We start from the raw sequence: 27,853 nt of genomic DNA, 5'->3' as shown, positions 1-27,853 counted from the left end.
GTCCACAAAAGTGAGATGAGGAACATTGGTGTAGCAACCTTTATTGAAGGAGCTCTTACAACACAGGCTGTGAATCCTCGTTTCTTCTTTAACAACATGGGTAGAGGCTGATACACTGAGACAAATAGCACCACAGATAACAACAACAGTACAATCACAACAAAACCTTTGTCTTGGTGTGGAGCTGACATTCGAGGGGATCTAAAAGGTGTGTGTGTGTGTGTGTGTGTGTTTGTCTGGGTGTGAGGGGCTCAGAGCATCGTTCCCTTGGGGTTCCTTTCCATATAAGACATGACTGTCAGCAATGGCAGATGTTTTCCTTTCACACCGATGATGTCCAAAGGTATGTGTGTGTGTGTGTGTGTGTGTGTGTGTGTGTGTGTGTGTGTGTGTGTGTGTGTGTGTGTGTGTGCGTGTGTGTTTGACCGCAACCGCTCTGGTTCAGAGCTGATACAGAGCAGCTTTCTGTCACTCTTTAAACTGGTGACCCCTACTAAACTGTTTATAGAACAAACCCAGAGGCTACACATTAAATATCACCTCCCCACACACCTACGTAAACGCGCACACACACACACACACACATACACACATGTACCCACACACACTCTGAAACAATGACACATGCTGGGTCCAGCTGTTCTGCCCTCATTATTACTCCTTAAAACCAGATGAAATGTTGATGAGGTTTGTTCATGAGTCTGTCTGTCCTGACGGATTGGTGATCTCATCGAGCGTTCAAGTGATGTCAGGACGCAGTTTTCTGTAATGGGGAAAATATCACAACTGCACCAATGGATTATATACATGGACCCCTATGCTTGGAGAATCTAATATTTCAGGGCAACAAAGATGGTAGCTTTAGTCCTAGAAATGAGAGAATGGGTTTGCAGCTTTGGCACATTCATGTTCCCATGAGGCCAAGTTGCCAGAATTCTGCCAATTTTCCTGACTTGATCATCTGACTTCCTGCTTGTGTCCAGTAAAGAGTGGTAAGAGCAACAAAATCTGCAGCAGACTCAAGGCAATTCTTCAAATGGAGAAAACTCTGGTCCTGGAGAGACACAAGACTGTAGTTTGACAAGCTTTCTCAAGTAAGCAAATCGGGTCCAGGCCGGGTGATTATGATACAGGAATGCAAAGTACTTGAGTAGAAATTAAGCCAGATGCAGTTCAATGCTAGATTTAGGATTTGGTATGATCATGGACCCCAGCTCATATAGAAAAGGTAGTTTTTGTTCTGGTTTGAACCTCCCAGCAGCTCTTCCTCTCAGGTCAAAACAACCTCTACCACGGAAGTGTTTTAGGTAATTGCTTGGTTGGGTTAAGACTGATGGTGGATGTGGAATTTTGATGAAGCCTGAGAGGACGGTCTACCTAGGAGGCTCAACTCAGGGCAAAAATGTCCGGGCCTTTCATCAAGCCCTTTCTGTCTGCCACACAATCATTTTTGTCATTTTGTGACATTTTTTAAAAAGCACTTGAACACAGTGTACGGTAAATGAGTGAAACTGAGTATTCATAATGGGACTAAAAATCTAAAGCGTGTTGGTCCTGTTGTGTGGCGCCCTGCATTTAGGGCTGGGACACTCTGCGAGAAACGGTTTGGTGGAGGACCCCGCGGAGAAGAGAGGCGTAGTCTGGAACGCGGAACAGGTGACGCTGGGCGTAGCTGATGTCGTCCCGTCGCCCTCTGCTCACCAGCGTACGCAGGTGAACCTCATTCACCTGGCTGCCAACAGAAACCACAAACAGCTCCACTCCAGCGTCAGCCACCTGGCGAACGCGCTTTTCCAACAGAGCATCCGTGACGCCCTGAGACCTGCCGTCAGAGAACAGGATCAACTTCTTCTTCATGTTGCCCGCCGAGTCTCCACGACCCTCGAAACGCTGAAGGGCAAAGCTCATAGCTGCCATCATGTCGGTGCCGTCGTTTTGGAATGCGGCCTCCTCGATGCGATGCGACAGCAGGGTGTAGTTGGAGGTCATCTCTTGCTCGAGGCGCGGCGTCCGGCTGTACTGACCCACAGCCACTCTGACGGCAGCGCGGCCCTTCCTCTCAGCGCTCAGGAAACGGTCAGCGAGCCGGCGGACGAAAGTCTTGCTGGTGTCAAAGTTCTTCTGGCCCACACTGGCTGAGCTGTCCATCATCACCACGATGTCGGCGCTATCTGCGAAACTTACTGCAACACACACACACACAAAACAACGGATCAAGAAAGATTTTGCGACCCAACATTTCAACCTCTCCAATCAAACCAGCACAGTCAACTGAAAGTAAACAGACTTACTGGCACATTTGTAGTCTGGGCATCTCTTATCTAGTGTTCGGATTGAGAACAAAAGGGAATATTGTCAATTTGTTTGTACTTTCTACAAAACTTTCAACAGAAAACGATGAATAATGACGTGTGTGAATGTGTATGGAGCTTGTTGTTGTACCTTTACAGATGCTGGCAGTGAGGTTCTGCAGGAAAGTGTCTTCCAGCAGCTCGGCAAAGTTGTCCAGGACAAAGGAAAATCCAGGTTTGGGGTCACTCTTACACACCACGTCTTCAAGCTGCTCCTGGTTGGGAACACGGCCTGAGTAGTCCTTCACGCCGAGACCACCCACCTGGAGATTCAAGATAAGAGCTCCAGCAAATCAGTTAAAGGGCAAAGAATCTTATACAATTACAGCAAGTGTGTTTACATTATTGCATTTATCGTACTCACCCTAATGCCTTTACCACAGAGAACATTGAGGGGGACTTTGTCTCTGGAAATATCGGAGCGCCCATCGGTGAGAACCAGAACGACACGGTTCTCTTTCGTCATGACTTGAATCATGTTGTTCAGCGAGTAGTCGAGAGCCTCGCCTGTGTATGTAGCCTCAGCCAGCCAGCGCATGTCTCTCACTGCCCTGCACACACACACACACACGGACAGATAAATGTACTGACGCACAAGAAATTATGCTTATGACATACCAGATGCAGATTATTATATTTGTGTGTCCATACTTAAACCTATTTCAGTTGTTTTGGGTGCACATAACATAATAACAGAGATTTAGAGTGAACTTGATTAAACCTTGTATTCTACTATCAAAGCAGTGGTGTGGGAGTAGAATCTCTTTGAGTGAGTCTTTGAGTTTTTGCCCTGGCTAGAGCTGAGTGGAGAGATTGTCTTTCCCTGCTTCAGGGGTGTCAGAGGCCACGGACAGATTTACAGCTACAGCAGGTAGTAGTTGGTGTTTTGCTCAAGCTCAGCAGGAGGAATAGCTCTTAAAACACAAACGTGAACACAGACTGTTGAACCGTTAAATCCACCCCACTGTCTATCAGACTGGATAGTTTATTCTCCTGCATGAAGCTCAGCTGTGAGTTGACAACATCTTGTGTGTGGAGAGGCTAAAATGTTCAAAACATGATGAGTGCAGTTTGGAGGAGAAGCATGAAAAAAAACCATAATGATGAGTGTGTGCTTAACTGTGACCGCTGTACAGCCGAAGAGGAAGCCAGAGGAAATGCAAGGAAGGTAGGTGTGTGTGTGTGTGTGTAGACTCACTGTTTGAATTCGGTGAGTGAATTGATGTTGGACTTGCCCAGTTGCACAACCTCTTGGGCCTGTGCTCCACTGTACTGGACTACACCCACATTGGACTCAGTTCCAAACTGGAAAGAGAAACATTGGATGGTGATATATTGTTGTTTATGTGTGTGTGTGGGTTGCGCCTATGATCATCTGCTGTTTTTTGTCAACATGTCAGCGCACCACCTATCCTGACTAATTATATCCAAACTGGAAGGAGAGAGTCACTTAGGACACATGAAAGCAACATTCAGAGTGAGAACAGCCGACGCACATGTGATATTTTTAGTTTTGGTTTCATCTCTGAAAACCACTTTTCACTCCACTTTGAGTCAACAATGAGATCCATGAAGGTCAAACACAGTCAACTTGTCGAGATTACAATAAAATGGGAAAATAATATGAGTTTATTCTATATGAATATGAATTATTACCATTAGTATCTTGTTAAATTTTTCTCTTTTCTTACTACTGTATTTCCTGTAAATTTGTGTATACACTGCATGTTACTCTCTGTTTTATGTTGACACTGTTACCACACAACTAATTGTCCTTTGTACTTAATTAGGTCTGACTTTAATATCAAATATGATGCAGACAAATGTGATGATTCTGGATAATTATACCTTAACTTGCTGGTCTTTGATCAGTCTGTCGATGATGGTGATGATGAAGTCTTTGGCAAGAGCGAAGTTAGTGGCACCGATACTCTCTGAGCTGTCCACGATGAAGGCCAGGTCCAGAGGCGCACACTTACACTCTGAGGACATGCAGGAGGATTATTGTTTTCACTAAAGAATATGGACAAAAATCATATTGATGACTGTCAGATTGGTTTTAAACTTACCACAGCAAGCTGCAGAGATCGACAAAAGAAAAAGAAACACACAGAGTTAATTAATCAGGCAGGAATAATTAAAACAATATTAGCCCTTAGATTCTTTAGGTTTCAGTTACATGGCTAACTAATCAAGCACTGGGGTGAAAAGGGCAAAAGCAATCTGAGCATGACTTACAACAGAGCTTCATGATGACATCCAGAATCTCACATTCCTGAGGAGAGAGGTGAAACGCATGTTACTGTACCATAACGTGCTGCTACATCGCATTACATAACTGTGCAAGACGGAGTTTCCAGCTGAGAAGCCAAAAGAAAGAAACACAACGATGGTGATATTTCACTCAGAAAGCTGCTTGGTCAAAGGCTCCATTTTTCTCAGGAAATTAGACGTGTGGGTTTGGACTTAACTTCCAGTATCAGGTTCAGATTCAAAACCAACAGAGCCTCAAGAACTCAAGGGGGAATAAAGTCTGTGGGACATGGTCTTCTTGGCCTGTGGCTAAAATGAAGGGTGAGGGTTCTTTGAGATGAAATAATTAAAGGCTTTTATACTCACATCGGTTCCTGGTGGTCCAGGAGGCCCAAGAGGTCCCTGAAGAGAGAGAGACAGTGATTCATTCCTCTGATAGCTGTGCATTTTTGTCCAGACTACAGTTTTTCCATTAAATGATGACAGAGCAACTCCAGCAGAGTCCTGTCATCATTATCAGGAATCATTATTCCTTCAAATGCACAGTAAGCCAGAATCCTTTATTCACTGATCCCACATCCACACCCACACATTTGGGTTATGCTATCTTTCTGCAACAACATGGGAATCTTCCAAAACGTTCTGTCTCCATGCCACAGCGTTTGGTTTTTGCTGCTCGGCTGCAGGAAAAAAAACATCTGTTTTGTTTTAACAGACATTAAATTCAGTTTAAGAGCATTCTTTGCTGTGACAATGACGCCAGATAGGATTGTCTCCCCATACACACACATACACACACAAACGAGACGGAGAGACTGAGCGAAAGAGAGGGAGAGAAGTTAATTGTAGACAAAACTGTCCTGCTTCATGCTTCAAAGTTTTCATGTGGAAATATGCAGCAGACACGGAGGCCTGATGAGAAGCAGAAAGGGAGGAGAGAAAAGGGAGAGAGAGAAGGGTAGAGTTCAAGGCTAAATGGATTGCCTTTAAAAAAAAAACTTCACACATCCTGTTAAACTGTATTTACGCCAAATCCACTTACTTCCTGACTCTTTCAGTTGTTTCAAAGTATTTTTGACAGATTATCCTATTAGATTAGCTCGTAGCTAGGTAGGAGAAAACATTTATCTTATATCAAAATTCCTTGATTTTATTATCATATGGGTCTATATGAGACATTTCCCATGTTTAAATTGGCAAAAACACATTGAGCACATCTACAGCACCACTGTGCCCACTGATGAAAACAGGCCATGTCTCGTCTAGGCTTCGTTCCAAAACGCCCTCTCTGCTCTGATTTGCCGGCTGCATCCAGCCGTAGTGGAATGTGAAACACAGATGCTGGCCAAATGTTCTCTGTGGGCTTTGTACTTGGTGTGCGTGTCTGAGCATCTGTGTGTGAGGGTGGCGGTGTTGCTGTAAACATGTTGCAGAAGTAAAAAAGTAAAAAACACAAAATTCGTGTTCCTCTTTAGTACACGAGAGAAAATATGGGAGAAAGACAAAAAGCAACAGCAGCATGTGAGTTGTCTAGGGGGGATGGGTCTGCATTGCAGGTCTGCACCGTACCTGCTCCAGCCACTCAAAATACAGAAACACACACATGCACACACACACATAATTAGTTCATGCTCGTTCATACCGGTCTGCCCTCAGGTCCTCTGTGACCTTTGGCCCCTTTCGGGCCTGGCTGTCCTGGAAGGCTGTTCTGTGGGAAAAAAAGAAATACAGGAGGATCATGAGAGAGATGTTTATATAATGTTGATTAATTAGAATGATATTATGCATAAAATGGCCACAACGATCCTTTTGGAGCATGGACAAATATAAAAAATCTTAAAAAATATATGAACATCAATCATTTCCAGCTGAGCAATAATTTTCATGAGTAGCTGACAGCTGTGTGTTCTACAAATGAAAACGCTTGTATAACAGTGAAACCTCAGGTGACGGCCCAGATGTGGCCACATGCGTGTTCTTTCAAAATACCACCAACCTACCAAGGTCAAACAAGCATAGCCAAAAATTAGTGTAATTGATTTCACACTTCTTTGGGGAAATTCTTCCTATATAGTCGACCTATACTAACCCAACTACACACAGAGAAGAAAGCACAGAGAGAAAAATGGAAACTTCAAAGGCAGGCACTAGGATTCAAACCCAGGACACAACAGTGACACCCACTAGTCCACTTGGGGATAAGAAGATTAAAGTACTTTAGTAAAAATGGGTTACACTTGCTTTATTTGTCACAACAGATCAATGTTTATGGACCCAGACCAAACTGCACCTATTATTGGACTGTAATGAGATAAATGGGTCAGCCTCCGGATCTAGATCAGCACCAGGATGGGTTCTTCCCTACACGTCAAAATCTGAACAGGCCTTGGGGTTTGTTGTTTGCTCGTTTCGTTGATTTATTTTTATACATTTGGACAGATTTGATTCACTAATCATCTGTAATCAATAGCTTTGACTTCAGAGTTATGAGTCTGTTTTGTTGAGTTTGTTTCCACACATAGTTGAATAATAGAAAGGTCAGATAAAATAAATTGTTAAAAAAATCCAAAACCTTTCCAGCAGTGTTCAGCTCTAGCTTTAGATGAGTTCAATCATTCAGAGAAAAGCCAGTAAATCCACTTCAGATGTTAATTGAGGCCAGCTCAGGTTGTCTACACTGCCATAGTCCAGCTGCAGGGGTGAGGAGCAGCCAAAGCCACTGTGGCAGCTGCAGCCTGATTCACATCTGATCACTAAGAAATTACCGGCCAGACTAAAGTGTGGAGAATAAAGAGCTTAACATTGTAAATCAATCCAGGAAAGTGAGCTCTTCTTTAGTTCCCACAGTCACAATTACACACTTTAAAGGAGAATTTTGCAAATTGAGAGCAGATGCCATGTTGAATGATGTTATGACCTAACAAACAAATGTGCAAACTATAGTCCAATTTCCTTCCTATTCCCATTGTTATATTGTTGAGTCAGAATTGAGCTCTGTGCAAGTGGATGAACTGTTGATTATGTTTTTCTCTCGTACAAACTATTACTGTTTGATCATCAGCAGGATTTCTCAAGAAATATTGGATCCAGAGCTGGAATCATTTTTAACTTCCTTTTTGCAGGGTCAATATTTTTGCAGATTTCTGAGAAATGGAGATACGGATCTTAATGGAAAAATTCTGGCATTTTTATCCTCCTATGGACTATAAATCCAGATATATAAATATATGCTGAGTCATTTATGGTGTTGCTGTATTTTAATGAATAAGTAAAGAAACATCAAACTGCTCCAGATGTGTAACTAAGATGATGCTGATTCAGCAGCATGAATTTGACACATTTTCTAGACCCAGAAAAAGATAATGTCTGCAACACAGCTGCACAAATTAATTTATAATTTTACAAAGTTATTATATTTCCACATCCAATTTTAAGTTAATGATAGTAAATATTTAGGTAAAATATTGGATTTGTGAAGACCTTGATAGTGGTTTGTACTCTCTTTGTCAGACTGAAACAAGATGCGCAGAGGTCAGGTGTCAGGTACTATAAAGTCACAAATCACCGTGATATATATAAGTCTGCTCTTTGATCTGAATGTAAAAACTTTTGCGACCAGCAGGACTGCACTGCTGCTGCTCGACCATCTACCTACAACACAGAGGAGAGGAGAGAGGGAGAGAAGAGGGTAATGCCAACCACCTGGGTTTAACACACATGCACACACACATGTATGCATAGTTGCTGTCAGGAATGAATGAGCTCACACACACAGAGACAGTACACTTCCAGGTACTCATACACACATGGATTCAATTGTGGCACATTCTAAACTTCAAACGCTCTCTGAAGCATAAAACATGGTCGATATCATCCACACACACACACACAATATGTGCTGATGCTGACTTCATGAGGTAATGTTTGATGACACAAATCCAGATGTGAATGTTTGTGGTGTGTGTATATCACTGTGTCAAAGTGAATTAGCTAATGAGTTCAGTAGGTGGAAGATATCTCAGTCAGTCTCCACCTTTAATTCCCCTGACACACACCCATCTATCCCATGCTGTCCCCTCTGGCCGGGGCAACAATGTGCATGTTAGGACAGAGTTAAATATTTAAACCACGTGAAATAGAAATTACAATCACAGTACAGCCAACAGCATGAAATTTCTCTGAAAATACATCGATTTATGATGATTTCACATCAAACTAGCAACAGTTTCTCTCACCATGAATGTAACAATGAATGTCTGAGCATGAAACTGAGCGGAAACAAGGAAATGATTGTTCAGAGATAAGATGGCCGAGTTAAGAGAAAAAAACGCATTGATGCCTTAGGGGGGATAAGTGGAAAGTAATGGATTCATTTTGGTCAGTGAGACAGACCAAATATAGCCTCTAATTATCTATATTCACAAAGGAATTGATATCAGTAATGGGAAAGAGCAACTGTGGAAAGACCCGACAGAGTCCAAGTTGATTTTTTATATGGTAAATCCAAACGAAAAACATAATAATTAAACTTCAGGTAAGAAATCCAACAATTAATTTTGCCAAAACCAATAGATTTGCAATAGGTGAGTACCAGCTTGCTACAGTATCACTGTGAACACTGAGTGAGAACAGAGCATTTCTTCACATACTGTCCCTTTAAGACGCCCTCCAGAAAAGCTGCTCTCTTCTCATTGGTCAGCTACTTTAGGCCTGAGCTGGAAACATCCACGGACTACGAAAAACAGATGCTGGCCAAACAGCAAGCACACTCATTATCTTCCTGCTTACCAACTAAAACAATGAAGCTTTCAGGAAAGTTCAGGAGCTACAGTATGGGTTTGTCTTACTGCATACAATTTTATGGGAAAACTTAAAAATGCTGTAAATGCTTGAATGCATGTAGCTGCTTTCCACTCATTGAGAAAATGCATCTAATCCTGCTCTGCATTAACACACACTGATGAGTGCTAACCTGATCTGACATTGTAATCTTACACTTCCAATGTGTGACTCGACGTGAGGCACAGGTCAGGGGGCACTGATGTCATCACGAGAGAAAAGTACAAACATGTGCAAAGATGTTTATGTCACGGAACACGAACCTTGGAAATGCAGTAATTTCAATGTAAACACGACTAAGTTGAACCTGGGGTGAAAGTGTTAAACCTGGCATGCTATATGGACACGGATGAACACACACATGTACACTTGCGAGGACAATAATGCAACGCAAAAGCAGCCACACACACACACCAGAGTAATGTAGTCCCTTCAGTCTCTGCTCATTTCCTGTATCCTTGACAACCACATATACACAGCTGCATCAGCTCAAAGCCCCCTTCCCTATAGACACACAAGCACACATACACACACACACGCGCGCATACACACACACACGCGCGCATACACACACACACACACACACGCACACGCACACGCACACGCACACGCACACACACACACACACACACAGCTCTACTTAATAAAACATTTCCAGCTGTACAACAGAGAGTGATGGATGGATAGGCAATCAAACCGAGAAAAACAAAATAAATGATTTCCAGTGGGGTGATGCAGCCATGAACATAAGAGAGACCAAAAGTAAGAGAAAAGTCATCTTAAAAGAGACCAATAAAGCCAAAATATGTAAATGTGACCATAAACAAGACACGTGACTCACATCCTGTCGCAGCTCTGTGCCAAGAAGGGATTGAGGAAAACATAAAATGAGATCAAGAGAAAGGAGAAATTTCAAAATGGAGGGTCGATAGACTCACGTCAGGGCCTGCATCTCCGGGGTCTCCGTCGTCTCCTTTAGGTCCAGGTGTTCCTTTGCCACCCTGAAGGCCACATAAACGACAGATGTTACCGGGCACATGTGCATGAAAACAGATTTGACACTATTGACAAACAGTCAGAATGTTAATAAGGACACCAAAATGGCTGCATCAGCCTGACATACTGTATGTCTGGAGTTAAAGAGGAAAATGAACGTACCGCCTCACCAGCGTCTCCACGGGGCCCAGGGTAACCCTAAAAGACACAAGTATTCATAACCTTTGAATTTAAATTCATCTGGGAATAAGTTGAATTCCACCTGACATGAATTAATTTCCCATACCTGGAAACCATTACAACCTGCTGTTCCGTTTCCTGCTACACCATCTTCTCCCTGAAATTAAGAAAACAATATCTGATATACACTTACAGACACATCCATGTGCTGTCCATGCACACACACACAATTATGGCATATGATGGATGGCAAACATCTCTTTCTCTCTCTCACCCTCTCCCCTATCTGGCCTCTGTCTCCTGGAGATCCCTTGATTCCTCTTGGTCCTTTGGGGCCCTGAAAGACAAAAAGAAATATTCGAAACATATTAAATCTGATACAATATGTGTGCGTGGGTGTGTGTGTGTGTGCGTGTGTTTGTGTTTGTGCGTGTGCGTGTGCGTGTGCGTGTGCGTGTGTGTGAGTGTGTGTGTGTGTGTGTGCGCGCCTGAGTCCGTGATGTAAACCCACATACATACAATAAATGGAATGTGTTACAAAACCTTAAGCTGATTACCATGTGTGTTAATGAGTGTACGGTCACTTTAAACCTCTTACACTAATGATGCTTAATAGTGGTCATATAGATAATTGATGACAGTAACAGATTGTAGTAGTTGTAAGCTGAATTGCATTTTTTTAACAGTGTGGAGGAAAATTAGGGTGATTACATTGCCAAGTTAGATTGTTGTGTTTCTGGCATTACACATCGAAAGTATAGAAACTAATCACACTAAACTTATGTATGTGTGTGTGTGTGTGTGTGTGTGTGTGTGTGTGTGTGTGTGTGTGTGTGATTGTGCATTACTCACCTCAGGTCCAGGTGGTCCTTCATCCCCTCTGTAACCAGGAGTCCCGGCCCTGCCAGGCTCACCCTGGAAAAAAACAGCACCATTAAGAACTCTAATGAGACACCATTAAAGAAAACCCTGTGACGAAACAACATCATGATGAACCCGGAAAACTAGCAGAGAGGCCTACTTCCATATAAAAGCCTTTTGTGTAAAGTTAATACAAAATAATGGCACATTGTATTGATATCTGGGCCGATATTTTCCATTATTGTACTTGCTAATGTAATTTTAAAGACATGACAATGATGATTTTGTATGAATTCAGCAACTACAGTGCCATCATTACACTGACTGACAATCTCTCAGTTATCAATCTACCTCAACAAAACTCTAGATGAAGGTGTTTCAGGCCATGCAAGAGTCCAATATAAAGGTGGGGGACATGGTAAGTAAAAGCCAAATATCTGCTAATAAGTGTTTCCTGAAACTCATTGAATTTTGTTAAATCATCGAGTCCTTATATGTAACACTTTGCTTGATTGGAGATTGAGATGAGCCTGCCCATTCGGGAAATCCATGCAGAGGTGGTTTACTGAAACATTTACATGCTTGAGTCTTGTTTCCCTCTCTCTCTCTCTCTCCTTTCTATCTCTTTCTCTCTCTCTCCTCTTCCTTCCTCTCTCAACTCAACCAGTTAAGGCAGATGGCCGCCCACATAGAGCCTGCTTCTGCCTGAGGTTTCTCCCCATTAAAAGTTTTTCCTTGCCGCTGTTGCCAAGTGCTTACTCATGTGGGAATGTTGGGCTTCTTTAAATGCTTTGTAGTGCCCTGAGATAACCTTTGTTGTGATTTGGAACTGTATAAATAAAGTTGAATTGCATTATTGATTTTAAATAAATGTTTTACAAAAAGCAAACGTTTTTCCTGCTTTTGGCTTTTACTTATTAAGTACTTCCATTCCTCCTACAGTTAATGAACTTTCAGCTGCTCCGTCCTTCCCACCAGAGAATACATCGCTGTGTGTTTCCACGAACACATTGTATTTTCTCAAGCTTGAGCCCATCTGAAGATCTTTCACATAGATTTTAATGTGATAGATCACTCCAGCATTTTTGGGAAATACATTTGTTCGTCATGTTATCCAGAGTCTTAAGAGACAACTGCAGCTACACAAGATCTGTAGTTTATTGGCCAATCAGATTATAAAGTGGAGCTTTTTACTGTGTAACAACGGCTGTGTGTAACTGTAGACAATATCGGAGAGGTTCTCAGAGTGAAGTTGGCAGCTCTACTCTACTCTATGTCACAGACACATTGGAGTTGTTTGAGTGCTTTCTTGATGATTCCTTGGTGAAACTGAAAATTAAATTACTCATCCGATTCTGGGTAATACCAATATGAGAAGCAGCTAAATATTGGAGTGTTCCTTTACAGCAAAAACCACTAATAATACAATACATTAATATACAGTCAGGTTCTTGTAGCTTGGCTGTGTTTGCACGGGAGTCACATAAAGTGTCCTGTGCTGTACCTAGGTGCATGTGAGGATACAGTTAAGTGTTTCCCTCAGTGCATGAGGTAGGCCTAATGTGTCAGTTATTCCATGTTTTCCCCAATATTCAGTTCCTTACTATTCATTCACCTCTGATGAGGAAAGGAGGCCTGAAGCACAAAAGAGGCATTGAACGTTCTGACATCACGGAGGTCACCACAACTAACGCGCGTAACATATTATTATTATTACACTGCCTGGTGCCTTATTAAGAAAACCATACTGAGGCTTTGGCCCGGGTAGAGCATGAGAAGAACTGAGTCAGAGGGGAAAGAGTGAGTGTTGATGTTCCCAGGAGCAGTAAAGGGGGAGAGCGAGAGAGAGCAAGAGAGAGGCAGAGGGAGAGAGAGGGGAAGAGAACATGGAGGTTGGAGGAGTTTGGATCCGCACTTTGGGTATCGGCCAGGTTCTCCTCTGTTGAGCTTCTGCCCACCTTACTCCCCCTCACTAACAGACAACGGTGAAATATGGTTGCACACGTGCTCACATTCACACATGCACGCACACACAGGTGCAAACTCCAAGTCTCCGAGTGGAAAAAAGGGATGCTGCCAGAAGGAGAAGCGGGAGGGTCTGACTTGGGGCTGTGCCACGCCAAAGAGACTGAACAGTGGCCCTGCACTTAGCTCCTGTGTGTGTCTCTGTCTCTGATTGTGCGTTTCTGTCTCTGTGTGTTTGATTATGTTTCAATGTGCATGTGTGTCTTACTGGGTCTCCATTGGGGCCAGCTGAACCTTCCCTCCCTTGCTCTCCACGGGGTCCTGGCTCCCCCTGGCAAGGAAAATCATATTAATCAGAGCACTGCTGAGCTAAAGGCTTTTAAGACAATAACAAATACAATTTTAAGAAGAACAAATAAGGACGAGTCAAAGTAAGTAAAATTAATGATAAACTTTCCCACTGTACATTACTTTATAATCAGGAGGTGCTGAAATAGACCAAAGCCATATTTCTCCTCCCTTCCTCTTCTCTATCATCACTTACTAGAGCGCCTCTTGGTCCTCTGTTTCCACGGGAACCTTGCTCCCCCTTCTCTCCTACTTGTCCCTTGAATTGGAGGCGAGAGAGATGTCAATTCAACACAAACACACTCACATATGCAATATGTATGCATTCAAAATGATCCTGAGCCATATTTACGCGTTCTCCGCGACCGCCATCAGGTCCGGGTGCGCCCTGAAACAAACATAGATAACTTGATATCAGACGGCTAATCAAAGGCAACGAACTGGTTAACTCTGGCGTTGTCCGTGAGCTTAACACTTACATCATCGCCACGTTCTCCTTTGTCCCCGTTGGCTCCAAGAGGGCCACGCTCACCCTATCACAACACAGAGATCCATACACCATCAATATTCATATAAACACATATTTTGTATCTTCATCTGTGGGCATCTTCGGTTTGCCTTTGCACAGATTACCTGTGGGCCCAGAGGTCCATAGTTTCCAGCTCTTCCTGGTTCACCATCGCCCCCAGCATCTCCCTAGAATATAAAATATTGATTTAATACAAAATAGATTTGCTCCAATTAACACTTTTTGGCAGCACAAGTATTTTCCAACATCTCACTTTAGCTCCTTTGGATCCATAAGAGCCAGGGTCTCCCTTTGGACCAGGCTCCCCCTGCAGGCCCTGAAAGCAGAAAACACAGTAACAGTTTCACTAGATGATCATAAGCAGCTTAAACCACAACACTCAACTTTGGAGGCTGCTGTGACTCTCCAGCATGCTGATGTATGCACGTGTGTTTACAATATGTCTATAGACCTTAATTTAAACAGTCTGACAGTAGGGAATGTAAACCAAGTGGTGATTAAAGAGCCAGGGGCCTCAGCCTGGCTGCTCCGGGGATCCAGGCACAGGGCTGCCTGTTGGTCAGGGTCGCAGTGACAGCGACACTCCTAAACAAGCAACTGTGGCTAATGGCTAATATGTAAACATTGTGTGGTGGAGCATTAAACAGAAATGAGAGCGACTGAACTGTTTTGTGTATGTGCAGGACGGATACGCGTAAAACACAGAAAAATATCAAATGTGTGTGATCAGACTCCTACACCAGTATGTATGATTGACTGACTGACTATGTGATTGCGGTTCTCAAAAGCAGCAAACGTGAGAATGGAAGAGTCTGATAATATCTATTGATAGATTTCCATCTGGTGGTGATTCAAACAGTCTTTGATGTTTGACTACAACATGAGTCCAGGACCTTAGCAGTGGGATTTACTCACATCAGATCCAGGAGAGCCTTTACACCCAGAAAGACCAGAGAAACCAGCTTCGCCCTAATGAGGAAGAAGAGATCATAATCTTAACGACTTCATGACATCATCACTAACACAACAGACAGAGTCAGCACCGGAGTGATTGGATGTTGGGGGGTCTCAAACTCACCTTTTGTCCATCGGTTCCATCTCTTCCCCTGTGACCTTTGTCTCCCTAAGAAAGATGGACAGATATGGAAAGAGAGGTGAACACAAAGAGCAAGGAGAGAAACAGAATTATTTGGTTCACCAATCAACATAAGGGATCAGCCCTCTGGAGATCAGATGATCTCAGGAGCAGCTCACCTTGTAGCCTTTGTGTCCTCTTTCACCCTGTAGAAAAGACAAAGGAGATTGGTTAGCAGACTAATACTCTTCATCCAACAACATTAAATGATACTTTATGGATGAGTATTCTGTTTGTACCTTCTCCCCTCTGCTACCACCGTCTCCCTAGAAACAGAAACATAAACAGTTAGGATTATATGCAGACATCAACAAATACCAACAATCTGGAATAGAAAAGGTTTATTCTGGGCTGCAGATCGACAAAATCCAGATTCTAAAGAATGTAGCACTCCATAAAGGCCTGCATGTTTATCTGAATGAGCATTTTTTAATGGAAAACTAATATTCTATTATTCACTTTTTCACAGTTGTTTCTTAAATGCTTTGTTTGTATTGGCTTTTATCATCTTTTATACCATTTTAATGACATTCTATAAGTCTATTGTACTTCTGTCACTGCATCATTTTAGCTGCATATTTTAGAAACATGTTGCCGTAGGACTGTAACACTGGCACACTTACAGAAAAGACAAATAAGGTGTGTTGTGTAAACTAAACCATAATCTATTGTATAATATCTGAAATTCAAGGCTTTCTAATGGATTGTTGCAAATGACTGAAATCTTTGTTTTCTCTGGCTGTAGACTCGATACCTTCATTCCATTGTAACCAATAGGACCGGGATCTCCAATGGCACCCTGTAACGTAAATAAAGGAATAATTATTAGAACATCATCAAACCTGTGTGACAGAATATGATACCATACACTTTATTATCCCCTAATAATAATAATGTGTTAAAACACAACTAATCAAGTTAAATATTACACAACCAATAGGTCCTTAAACCTTAATAGCATAATCTGACTCAACATCTCTATAAAGACACCTGTGGATGACCTACCATAGCACCAATATCTCCTTTCTCTCCTGGCATTCCAGGTCGGCCAGCCTCTCCCTGTAGAGACACAACAAACCAAAGATGAGTTCAAAGTTCCGATTTTTTCAAATGCATTTAGCTATCTTGTTGGATTCATATCATCATGTTGCACCTTAGCGCCGAGGTCTCCATCTGGTCCTTTGGGACCTCCTGGGGCCTGCAGACAAAACACAAGCCGTGTTGTCATTATTCCTTAAATTAAGCCCAAAAATGGATTTGAGATGGTGTATAGTCAAAGGTTTACTTGATACTTACATTGCAGTCAAAAGAGCAGCACTTGAAAAAGAGAAAGGAAAGATGGTGAACACATGAGAGGAGACAGCTGGTGCAATGACATACTCACTAAGAAGTCATGTCTGTGTTTAATTATTACTTATTCTATGACGTGCAACAAGGACAGTGTTGGTCAGAGTCGTGACCTCTGACCTGTTACCATCACTTTGTTGAATTGATGGATGGGACCGAAGCTTAGTGCTGTGTTGACTATTTAACTTATACATTCAGGGATTTCATTGAATATTGTGCTTTTTATGCAGACATTTAATTTCTGTGATGTTTCTACTAGGGGTGTAAATCTTTGGTTCAAATATTTAGGGAATCATTTGATCTAAAATAATATATTTCAACACATAAAATCTTCATAGGAATAAACACAATTTAAATAAAAATAATGTATGATGTTGAGAGTGTGTGGGTGCACATTGAAAACACTGTTAAGCAATTTCAGATGCAAAATATATGCAAATACATTGAAATACTAATGTATATTGTGTACTTAATCTTTTAAATTTATCAAGAACAACATAGAGAAAGACTGGAATAATGTCCTTTTGAAATATCACTTTCAAACACATACCACGTCCTTTGTCTCGTTTGTCTGGAAAAAAGCAGAGAAAACAAAGGTTAGAGTCAAACATTAAAATATTCCATTCTGAGTCTCAGCTTGGGGGCAGACGGGTCACAGAGGTGACGTACGATCATGTCGATGATGCTTCGAATGGTTCCCATCTTGGTGGATCTGGAGTCGTCTGCAGCAGTGAAGTTCTGCCTGTAGTTGTGATCTGTGGCGATGACCGACAGCCTGGTGTCCTGGAGAGAGACGGGACACCATCAACAGCTTTATACAGAAACGTTATACAGAAAAGGTTTTTGTCCTGTCTTGGTCTCGTCTTATCGTTGCTTTTTGTCTTTTATCTGCTTACATAAGATGAAATATGATATAGAAATAAACATGACATAACTTGGCTAGATTGGTATAATATTATAATGCAAAGAGTTAAAAGCTTGCATTGCTGGCTGCATGGTCAAAAACCTGTCTAATGTCATGACTTATGACATTCTTCCTCCACGCCGGCGAATACGTCACAACAAGTGTTTTAAAAGATGAGCTGCTGTGGGTTTATGACATGAGGGAATCTGTGTATACAAACATTACATCAACATCAGGGTGTGTGTGTGTGTGTGTGTGTGTGTGTATTGTACCTCCTGGTCAGGTGAGATGGCCACAGCAAACACTTTGACCCCGTGTTGTCTGGCTTCGTTGGCGGCCTCCTGCACGCCTCCACATGGCTCCTTGTATCCGGTGATGGGATGACCATCAGTCACCACCACAATGTACTTGTTCTCTTGGTAGTGGGAACCCCTGCATAACATCACAAACAAATGATAATAGTCTTGTCATTGCTCTTACTCATGTGCCAAATTGCCTATGTGTGTGTGTGTGTGTGTGTGTGTATTTTACCCAACAAGCAGCTCAGCAAGACCTTTCTTGATGGCACAGTCAGTGTATGTGCCCTTGCCAATGTATTTGATGCCATCAATGTCATCCTTCAGTGCCTGGCGATCAGTGGACAAGTCACTTAGCGCTCGCACAAGGATGACTTCATCACTGTAGTGCAGGGCTCCTGAGTTCCATGTCAGGTGGCGGTCACACATATGGCGCCTGTGACAGGTCATAATTAGAGTAACATACATTCATATATTGGTTTGTGTGTGTGTGTGTGTGTGTGTGTGTGTGTTTCTTACATTTCTTTGAGTTCATCTATGAACTGCTTGGTAAACTCTTTGATCTGATCGATGTAAAAGTTTGGAGGTTTCTGTCTGAGGGCGACACTCTCAGATGTATCAAGCACGAAGAAAAGGTCAACAGGACACTCTGCTCACAAAACATACAGAAAAGATGGCAGTTAGCATCATTTAGCATCAACCAGATACAAACAAATCCATCCATCCATCATCCATCTGCACTGGAGGCGTGTAGGCCAACATGACCAGCCTCCTCTAAGCCCTCCATGTGTCGTCAGGTCACAGGTGTGCAGGCCTGTCCACAAGGCTGTGTGTCTGCGCCCATAATAAGATGGCTGCCTGCATCTGTCATCCATTACTTTTACATGGCATCATGGCAGGTAAGGGGCCTGAGGTGGCACTGGACTAAATTAAGTTTGGTCTACATTAAATCTGAGTTTGGGCCTGGACCTAAACGGGACCCTGAACGCAGCACGGCAGGCTGCTCTCATCCTCTTCAGCTCTGTGTCTCTGCTTCCCTGCTGCTGACTGGAGGGTGCGTCAGAGAAAACGAACATCTGGATTATCTCCCTGCAACATCTGTACTACAGTATCTGACGCGTTACATTTAAACACCAAAAGAATACCAAACATGCACACATTGAATCTCATATACACCAAGTAGGAAAGCATTGGGAAATATTCCGTTAACTTACCCGCAAATTTGCGTCTTGGGACCTGAGTTTGCGCCACAGCCAGGACGCACAGCAGGGCGAAGAGACATCGGAGAGTCTCCATGGTAGAACCCCCCAAAAAACTACAAAAAAAAGGAAAATTTACAACACCCCGATCCCCAGAAAAACTCCGAATCTCTCCGGCCCCAAACCCGGTACCTCAAAACCTATTCGGCGAACTTTCAGCAATCCAGCGCTCCGAGTTTGAGTTTGTCCAACGCAGAACCAAGAGCGCGCAGAGGAGGACCAGAGCGCACGGTGAGCAGGGAGGAGGAGGAGGAGGAGGAAGGGAAGAGAAGACGAGAAGAATAGTGCACGCGATCGCACTGGCGGGGACGCGCAATGAGCGAGAACGCGCGCGGGCCTGGAGAGAAGTTTATGCTAAATCCCAGATATGCCTTTTCCGTTTCCTTAGAAGGTGCCCAGAGGGATCCCAGCTACGGAAACACGGAATGAACTAACTGGACGTAACACAGCTGTGTTCCTGATTGAAGTGAATGTACAATTCATATCAAATTACCAACTTTCCCATGTTTCATTTGCACTCAGGTGGGGGAGGCACTCATACTACACACAGGAGGGGTGTGTGTTTGTGTTAGAAACAAAGAAACGTAACAATAAATAAATGCAGATGATGCAATTTCATCTGTACTCTTAATAATTCACAGCTGAAACACATGCAAGCCTTCTGCAAACGTCTGTCTTCCACGGAAGAGAGGGGTGAGGGGAACTTTGATACATCTGGTACACTTCAGTGTCCAGACCTGACCTGAACATGAAAGCAAGGCAGCAAGGCGGGATGTGGGAAGGTGGGGATCGGGGTGGGGGTGGGGGTGGAGGGATGTTCTTGGCCCCTGTGTTCTTTCCTGTATAGAACTTTTCCCCACATGGACAAAGGGACACAGTGCCATCTAGTGCCGAGTCCTTTGTGAAGAGGACAGACGCTGGAAGAGACATCGGAAAGATTTTGGGGGCACAGGGTGGCAGGCGGAGAGGTGTGGGCGTAGAGCAATGAGTGTACATTTGGCTGGGTGTTAATGGGGGGGATGCTGCATGGTTGCTATGTTCTTTCTCCTGTGTGTGTGTGTGTTGAGAGACTGTTGGGAAGGTCTGGCCTAGACTCACATTTTCCACTGAGATCACTGTTTTAGGGGAGAAACGGCTGCTCACAGTGTGGAGCAGGGAGGGAGGACGGAAGGGAAAGAAGGGAGCAAGAGGAAAAGGGGACCAGGAGAGGAAGAGGGAGAGAGAGAAAGAGAGTGAGTGAGAGAGAGAGAATGGAGCCCACATCTGGTAACGATCTGTGTTTATTAGCGAGCTCGTGTAGTAAATCTGTTAGATTTCTGGCAGCTGTCGGGAGGTGTATAGTTTTTGGATTGCACTAATTCAGATCTGAAACAGCATTTAAGGGGCAGGGATGTCACAATACATAGCCTCATCCATAAGGAATAGATTACACCATGTAACACTTTGAGGATTCATACATTAGGCAAGCAGCTGGGAGTGTTTTCATTAAAGATATGAGGATGAGGAGGTTGAAAGGAAGGAGTTTTTGGAGAATGTTTGTCTTTATCGTCAAGTGGGATTAAGGGTTAGGGTTAGAACGCAGACACTGAGACATTCCAACATCTTTAGTCCACAAGTGACGATAAAGCTTCTGCACGACGTCTTAGGCAAAGCATGTTGGCAGAGAGGAGGCATGAGTTTCCACAGGAGCCTGATGTTCCGTTGTAGGATTTCTGAAAACCAATTTGCTCCGGTCTGAAGACACCAGATCAGTTAAACTTGTGGTTTTTACCATCTTGTAACATTTAACACACTACCACATTCATTTTGGGGTTTAAAACGCTCATGAATGGTGGATGACACACTCTTTTTGCTGGGGTTGGGATACTTGATTCATAAGTTGCTGTTTCTGCAGAAGCTACGGGTGAAATTCAACCGTAAAACATGTTGGAAGGAATGGAATTAGAAAAACAGAGCGTGGGTTTTTTTTTCCAGGGAATACATGAAAGTCAGTTCAGCCCACATGGAAAACATTAATGTTACAGTGATTCAGAGTTCATCTGCCTTAAGTTCCCACTAAGCAATGCAGGGCGTTAAACTGTGCTGTAGCTGCAAAAAAAAATGTGCAAAGAGCTCTTTTTCATGTTTTTTCCACTTGTTTGGATACTGCTAAGCACCGACCAAAACATGAGGAAATTGCAGGCTAATCAAGATGGCAAAGCGGCCCAAATGGATAAGGTTAACAACAGGAAAGGGCCAGATTAACTTCCGCTGTATTAAATCCCTCGCCAGTCTAAAGTCGGAGAAAGAAAAACAGAAAAGGACAAAAACATATAATTGCGCAGAGTAGGTGAGGAAAACATTAAAGGATCATATGATTAACTTTACAACACGGCCTAAGAGCGTATAAAACAAAGCTTTAAGATCAGAGGGGGAAGTGTTTAGTGGTCCTTTACTGCCCTCTAGTGAAACCTTTTATTAACAGAGTGAGACCTCCTGTTCACGCCCAAACACTGAACAAAGGCTTGAATCGTCCCACTTCCATCTTTTTTTTAGCTCTATGATATAAATGCAATGAAGACGCACAGGGTGTAACCATGGTGATTTAATTGGAAACTCACAGAACTTGTAATGGGGGATATAAAAAGACGGGGGGAGGGGGTAAACAACGATGTAATGTTCCTTACTCGCATGATTTGTCTTTCAGAGGAGCCAAATGTTTTCTTTGGTTCTATTCCAGACGTTTTCCAAACATATACTTTCATTACTGGACTCGCTCCCACACCAAGAACCCAACAATCAAACTTCAACCATGCATACCAAACTGGTAAGAAGAAAGAGGCTGATGTGGAACTGAGGGGAAGAGGGAACTACCTGTTTGTGCCAGAAGAAGGCTCACGTACTCGTCGACAAACGGCTGTAACAATTTTACATTAACTATACAATGAAGAAGATCTCTTTCACGTTAGGCTTCTTCATATATTGCAGCTTTAGCATCCGTTCTCCACCCGAACACGGCATGTGTTGATGCCGTGTCTCCTCACCAATGTAAATGTCCTCAGTTCATGTTGGAGTGGCTCTTCAGGTGTCTCCTCAGGTGGTTCAGACAGGTGTAGGTCTTGGGGCAGATCTGGCAGTGGTACGGTCTGACCCCTGAGTGGTTCAGCATGTGTTGCTTCAACACGCTGCCGTCAGAGAACGCTTTCCCACACTGGGAGCAGACATATGGCCGCTCCCCTGTGTGCACGCGCATGTGGACCGTTACTTTATGCGCCATTGTGAACCCTTTGCCGCACACTGTGCACTTGAATGGCCTCTCTCCCGTGTGGGTGAGCCTGTGGGTGCGCATCGCCCCCATCTGGGAGAAAGCCTTGCCGCAATCGGGGCAGACGTGCGGCCTCTCGCCCGTGTGAACTCTGGTGTGGCTTCTCAGTCCTCCGGCTGTGGAGAAGCACTGCGAGCAGAGCGTACACTGGTACGGCCGCTCTCCCGTGTGCGTGCGCATGTGCTGCTTCAGGTCGTAGCGGTTTCTGAAGCCCCGCCCGCAGACCAGGCAACTCTCTGGCCTGTCGTCATTGTGCCGCAGCTCGTGGTTTGACAGGCATTTTTCAGACAGGAAGCACTTGCCACATTCCTGGCACTGGTACGGCTTCTCATGGTCAACCCTTTGGTGGTACTTAAGCTCACTGATGCCTGGGAATGTCTCATCGCAATACCTGCACCTGAAGCGATGGTTGGGGCTGTAAGGGAGCTGGTGTTCAGTCATCTGATGGTTCCTCAGCAAGTGGGCCATTTTGAATGTCTTTCCACAATGTGAACACTCGTACTTTGTCAGCAGCTGCACGCACTGATGTCTGACACGTTCATGCAGCGACCTGAACTGACACCCACACTTGGTGCAAATGTGGGTGGCGTTTTTGCACTTCCTCTTCCTGTGGCCAGACAGGTGAGCCTCTGTTCTAAAGGCTTTGCCGCACTGGGAGCATTTGTAAGGCTTCACTGCAGTGTGGAACCGCTGGTGTTCGAGAAACTCAAATCGATACTTGAAGCTCCGCCCACACAGGGGACAGTTGTGTGTGACCCGTCCGCGTGAATAGACAGCTTTGAGGGTGCTTTTCCTGGACGAGAGAGACGTGGAGGACATCCGGTGAGCAGTGCCACTTTTCTTGTGTTTACTTCCGCTCATTAGCTTGGGGGTTTCCACTTCACCCTCTTCATGGCGCTGTTGATGTTTGGTCAAACACTTGGATGAGATAAAACTTTTTCCACATTGCTTACACTGATAGGGTTTATCATGATCTATCTGCTGATGATACTTCAGTTCACCAATTCCAGGAAAGCCTTCGCCACAGTGGCTACACTTAAACAGGCGACTCTGGACATGGATAAGCAAGTGCTCCTTCAGACTGCTCGACTTTTGGAAACTCTTTCCGCAGTGTGCGCAGTCGTAACTACGGCTCCGCTTTGGGCATTGATGCCTGAATTTCTCTAATGATGTTGGGAAACTGTTACCACATTTAATACAAAGATAGGCCGCGTTTTTACATTTCCGTAGCCGGTGACCGGCTAGAAGAGTGGCTGTCCTGAACGCCCTGCCACACTCGGAGCAGTTGTAAGGCTGCAGCCCGCTGTGAACTCTCTGATGCTCGATGAGCACAGAGTGATGCTTGAAGCTTTTGTCGCACTCCTGGCATTTGTGCAGTCCGGACTGCTGCCTGCGACGAGGAGACGCCGCGTCGTTCCTTTTGGGTGATTCGGGAAAGTCATTAGAGGTGGAAGGGTTTGTTGAAAGTTCTTCATCAAACATGACAATCTGAGGAACGTCTGTGTTCTCGTCGTCACAAGCACTGGGGTGGGAGGCTATGGCCACTTCCAGGGAGGGAGGAAGAGACAGAGAGGGAATGAGGAGGTCTTCTGACTGAAATGGAGCTGTATGGAAATAAGAAGAGATCATTATCAGCACCAGTATCTCTCATTTCTATAAGCCATTCACTACATCATAATGTGTCCAATACACAAACATACATACCAACACCACTCTTGGCCAGTTTTCCATGACACTGTTTACTTTGGAGAAGGAATTTCAGGTCCTCTCCATTCGTCACACATTGCATGTACTCCTCTAGGACAGAGGGGGCAGCACTGATCCAGGATGCTGTCTATACATTACACAAAAAGAGATGTCACCATGAGTTGTGAGTTCACTGCGCTCCTGTTTATGTTCTCTGTGACGCTTCCTGTACCTGTTTGAAATCTGGTATTGGCAGCAGCTCCTCCAGTCTGGTGAAGAATTCGCAAACTAGAGTTTCTAGTGCCGTGTCAAAGTCCGGGCCGTACTCCACAGGAAACACGTTCTGCCAAAGAGGTGGACAACATTAGGCTTCATAATCAGATAATATTTATGTCATGCATATCTGACCTACCAGTAAGTAAAGTAGTGATGATGATTAAACACTTTCTATCCATAAACATGATAGCCGCTTTTCACAATAAACATTAAAATACGATCTCATAATCTGGCTCATGATACCTGATGATGACAGCACTTCTTGACTAGACTGTGCTAAATGACCACAAATAGAAAATGGTGGAGCAAATGAACATCACAACCACAGCAAAGTTATGAGGACATGGTCCCAATGACTCACATATTCATCATTATGGTACTTTGTGAGTCAACGTAATGCCCACTTCCCATTTTGTCCATTTTCCAACACCGCCCACCACCCTTTTCCACAACGCGCTCCCTTGTATTCAGAGTTATTTGAAGTGGTGACCTGTCGTTGGAACTCAGCCGGCAATACAAGCATCAAAGTTAATAGCTATTGTTGAATAGCGTATTAATAAGGTCAAATTACAAAACAAAGGGCATCCGGATAACAAGGATGCATTTTGATCTGAGGTGTGCTTACAAGTCCAAGAACACTTGTTAATGCAAGGTGTTAATGCAGCTTTATTCAATTTTTCACCTTGAGGAAGTGTTCTCTGCCATCAGTATCTTCTATGAGGCCCTGCACCAGTTTCATGAAGTTGGCTTCAGGTGCTTCAACCACAGTATCATTTGTCTGCATAACAAAGACATGAAAGATAAGTTCAGGACATTTAAGACTAAATCAACAAATTAGTAAAAAGAAATACCTTGGTAACACTTGGACACTCACCTCCTCTATGCAAGATGATCGGATTCTGTTGAGGTGCGTCTCAACGGCCTTCAGATCATCAGGGTGCTCAGAACGCAACAGTTCAAGAGTTGGCTGGGGAAAATGTATACAGGAATTGTTTATTGATGATATTTGAAATAAAAACAAAAGACTGTATGGGTGCGATGCCTCTCACCATAGACACAACATGATTAAATATTTACCCTGGCTCTCAGACCCAATGACAGCAGCCTCCCTTCTCTTTTACTCATAAGTTCAGGAACTGCATCTGTCACCATGGACACAAACTCCTCCAGTTTCCCATAGTGCTTTATGTTCCGCTGGCGTACCACCTCCCACATCACCGCTGACATCAGACGAAGTGGTGGAACGAGTAAGGCCAGTGAAGACAAAGGAACGCTGAATTCTTAAGAGAAAATCATTTGGGTCAAACAAAAATCACCAAACAAGACGTCAACTTTGTACATGGCAGCTACAATCCAACAGTTCTGTTAGATTCCAACATTATATAGGGAATGGCTGTCTTATTAACCTCCTGTGATGTCATTTAGTACAGTTATTTATTTTTATATGTTAAAAGTCACAATAGAAAGAAATATATGATTACGTTCTACTCAGAAAGACAGCAGATCGTCACTTTCCAGAAGGTTAAATTAGAAAAGTGTGGCCTTTAATTGAACTAAAACGTTTGAGGAAAACAAACTAATGAGCAACTCACTTTGAGCATTCTACAAGAGAAAGCCCCGTGTAAGAAGGGGAACCTGTTTTCAGAAAGAGGGGAGATTCGATCAAAACAGTGTCTAAATGAACACAGACCCTCTGTGTGAGGTGCTACAGCAGGCAGGAAGCCCTACAGTAGGAACACAACATACCATCTGTGACTAAGTTCACCTTATTGTTGTTGGTTGCATATCGTAACGGCTGCCTATTTGCGTCATGTTTGGTGACTTTTCGACATTTCGACTCTTTCCCATTGCCGAGCGACAAAGGAAAGGGACTAACGAGGGAAGGCGCCAGCTAAAGCGCTCAGGCTAGCCACACGAACACTGCTTTAGCATGTTAGACTATTCTTGTTCCAGGGATTAGTCGAGGCCTCTGGCGCCCCAGCTAACTATAGCTTTAGCTAGCAACATACCAGGACAACATGCTAAAAACACACATTTTAGCCAAGCTTGGTGAGCTCATACGTACCCATATCGTTCATTCCTAGCGTCCTTAATGACAACGGTAAAGCAAAATTATTACGACGAGAAATACTTCATAGTTTTGGTTAGCGTTTTAGCTGACAGGGTACTAGGCTTCAGGCGCCAACTTCTTCCTGAAACACGTTGTTCATTATGGGATGCGCGTCATTGTGGGTTCAAAAGGTTGCGTTGGTTTTGTACGTCAAGGCAGCCCGGACGCCCGCACAGGGACAATGATTGGAAAGTCAAAAGGAAACACACCGCCCCTCCAGACAATCCGAAATGCAAAACGAATAACCAACGTTGCTTGGGGTGAAGAATGTAGCTCGATAAAATGTATTTTTCTTTCACGATGGTACATAATAGAATATAAAATATAAAAACTTGAGACGACAAAAAACAAATTAAAAGGCCTTTTAACAATAAAACAACTTCCGGATGTACGATTAAACGTAAACGGTGATTTCCTTAAAATAGAATCATTGTTCATGACCAATTTTCCTCATATTAAGTGTATTTCAGTTGTAAAATGTATTTCCTTTTTTCTTTTCTTTTTTATAGCTGGAGAAGAATAATATGTCAGACAATGGCAATGATGTTGGGCTTGAGGGTAAAACTCTGCTAAGAACAGGGATGACAAACCCAACCTCATACTGTTCATATAAATCTGCAGCATTGTTTTAAATGCTTTTCTACTGTATATTAATACTATTATTATATTGGAATACTATATATAATGAATTATATATAAGTAATTATAATAATATTAATATATGTGGTTATTATTTTAATATCGAAACCTTTCCAAAAATCTAGGGTGCTACCTGGCCCCACCTGTATTCGGTCAATGCCCTGCTCCCAAATTTTTATATTTCATTACACTTGATCTTCCACTTTCTACCCCCACAAACTCCCAATGCTCATCAAGTATGATGTTTTCATTGGGAATTACTGGGTCATGTCCCCTCAACTTAAATCTATCATTTATTGTGGGTTTAATCCTACCGCAGACTCAGCTGTACCGCCCCCGCTTCAACCATCAAAGCAGGGATTGGAGTTGAACATCCGGCTCCATGGCAAATTCTGACCTTTCTGGCCTGCAATATATTGTACTTAGACAAAACAGTTGGTGCTGCCAACTATTAAAGTCTATTAAGTCCCTATTTAGGTCCTCATGAGCATCCTGAAAGACATTTTTGCTGTTATTTGTTTCAGCAAGAAACTTCCATGTCAGCTTCTCATGTAGCCATGCTCCCAGAAGCTTTA

The 27,853-nt window shown here is 43.3% G+C and overlaps 2 protein-coding genes across 3 annotated transcripts; both read right to left on the bottom strand.

Annotated features, from left to right (window-relative positions):
* Window positions 1–24: 24 nt before the first annotated feature.
* On the bottom strand, window positions 25–19,507 carry col6a1 (collagen, type VI, alpha 1). The gene is made up of 35 exons (XM_076162235.1): window positions 19,219–19,507; window positions 18,524–18,653; window positions 18,240–18,440; window positions 17,981–18,140; window positions 17,474–17,587; window positions 17,355–17,375; window positions 16,754–16,774; window positions 16,611–16,655; window positions 16,463–16,516; window positions 16,212–16,256; window positions 15,697–15,723; window positions 15,577–15,603; window positions 15,401–15,445; window positions 15,238–15,291; window positions 14,576–14,638; window positions 14,427–14,489; window positions 14,273–14,326; window positions 14,146–14,181; window positions 13,990–14,052; window positions 13,714–13,776; window positions 11,472–11,534; window positions 10,894–10,956; window positions 10,726–10,776; window positions 10,602–10,637; window positions 10,382–10,444; window positions 6,247–6,312; window positions 4,971–5,006; window positions 4,590–4,626; window positions 4,421–4,429; window positions 4,200–4,333; window positions 3,550–3,656; window positions 2,716–2,902; window positions 2,443–2,614; window positions 2,292–2,321; window positions 25–2,183 (listed from the first exon to the last, which is right to left on the bottom strand). Exons 1-35 carry the CDS (start codon window positions 19,298–19,300, stop codon window positions 1,576–1,578), a joined length of 3,030 nt encoding a protein of 1,009 aa, XP_076018350.1. The 5' UTR covers window positions 19,301–19,507; the 3' UTR covers window positions 25–1,575.
* A 2,325-nt stretch (window positions 19,508–21,832) lies between these two features.
* Window positions 21,833–26,746, bottom strand: LOC143010069 (uncharacterized). Of its 2 annotated transcripts, XM_076162230.1 has the most exons (8): window positions 26,595–26,738; window positions 26,122–26,164; window positions 25,607–25,809; window positions 25,404–25,496; window positions 25,212–25,307; window positions 24,486–24,596; window positions 24,272–24,401; window positions 21,833–24,171 (listed from the first exon to the last, which is right to left on the bottom strand). In XM_076162230.1, exons 3-8 carry the CDS (start codon window positions 25,754–25,756, stop codon window positions 22,301–22,303), a joined length of 2,451 nt encoding a protein of 816 aa, XP_076018345.1. In that variant the 5' UTR covers window positions 25,757–25,809; window positions 26,122–26,164; window positions 26,595–26,738; the 3' UTR covers window positions 21,833–22,300. The 2 variants fall into 2 exon arrangements, with proteins under 2 accessions (XP_076018345.1, XP_076018344.1); XM_076162229.1 differs by lacking the exon at window positions 26,122–26,164 and having other exon boundaries at window positions 26,595–26,746.
* Window positions 26,747–27,853: the final 1,107 nt, after the last annotated feature.

The sequence above is a fragment of the Genypterus blacodes genome, unplaced genomic scaffold, assembly GCF_046128005.1.
Source record: "Genypterus blacodes isolate CSIRO-AG114 ecotype Tasmania unplaced genomic scaffold, CSIRO-AGI_Gbla_v1 ptg000120l_1, whole genome shotgun sequence".
NCBI classification, from domain to species: Eukaryota; Metazoa; Chordata; class Actinopteri; order Ophidiiformes; family Ophidiidae; genus Genypterus; species Genypterus blacodes.
This window is presented reverse-complemented; position numbering and strand designations above follow the sequence as displayed.

Excerpts from the sequence above, each read along its gene's own strand:
- col6a1 (XM_076162235.1), bottom strand. The coding sequence starts at position 19,300 with ATGGAGACTCTCCGATGTCTCTTCGCCCTGCTGTGCGTCCTGGCTGTG. Across the intron at positions 18,141-18,239 it reads CTTGCTGAGCTGCTTGTTGG|GGGTTCCCACTACCAAGAGA; the intron begins GTAAAATACACA and ends GATGTTATGCAG. Across the intron at positions 17,376-17,473 it reads GAAGCATCATCGACATGATC|ACAAACGAGACAAAGGACGT; the intron begins GTACGTCACCTC and ends GCTTTTTTCCAG.
- LOC143010069 (XM_076162229.1), bottom strand. Across the intron at positions 25,308-25,403 it reads GATCATCTTGCATAGAGGAG|ACAAATGATACTGTGGTTGA; the intron begins GTGAGTGTCCAA and ends TTTGTTATGCAG. Across the intron at positions 24,402-24,485 it reads CAATACCAGATTTCAAACAG|ACAGCATCCTGGATCAGTGC; the intron begins GTACAGGAAGCG and ends TGTAATGTATAG.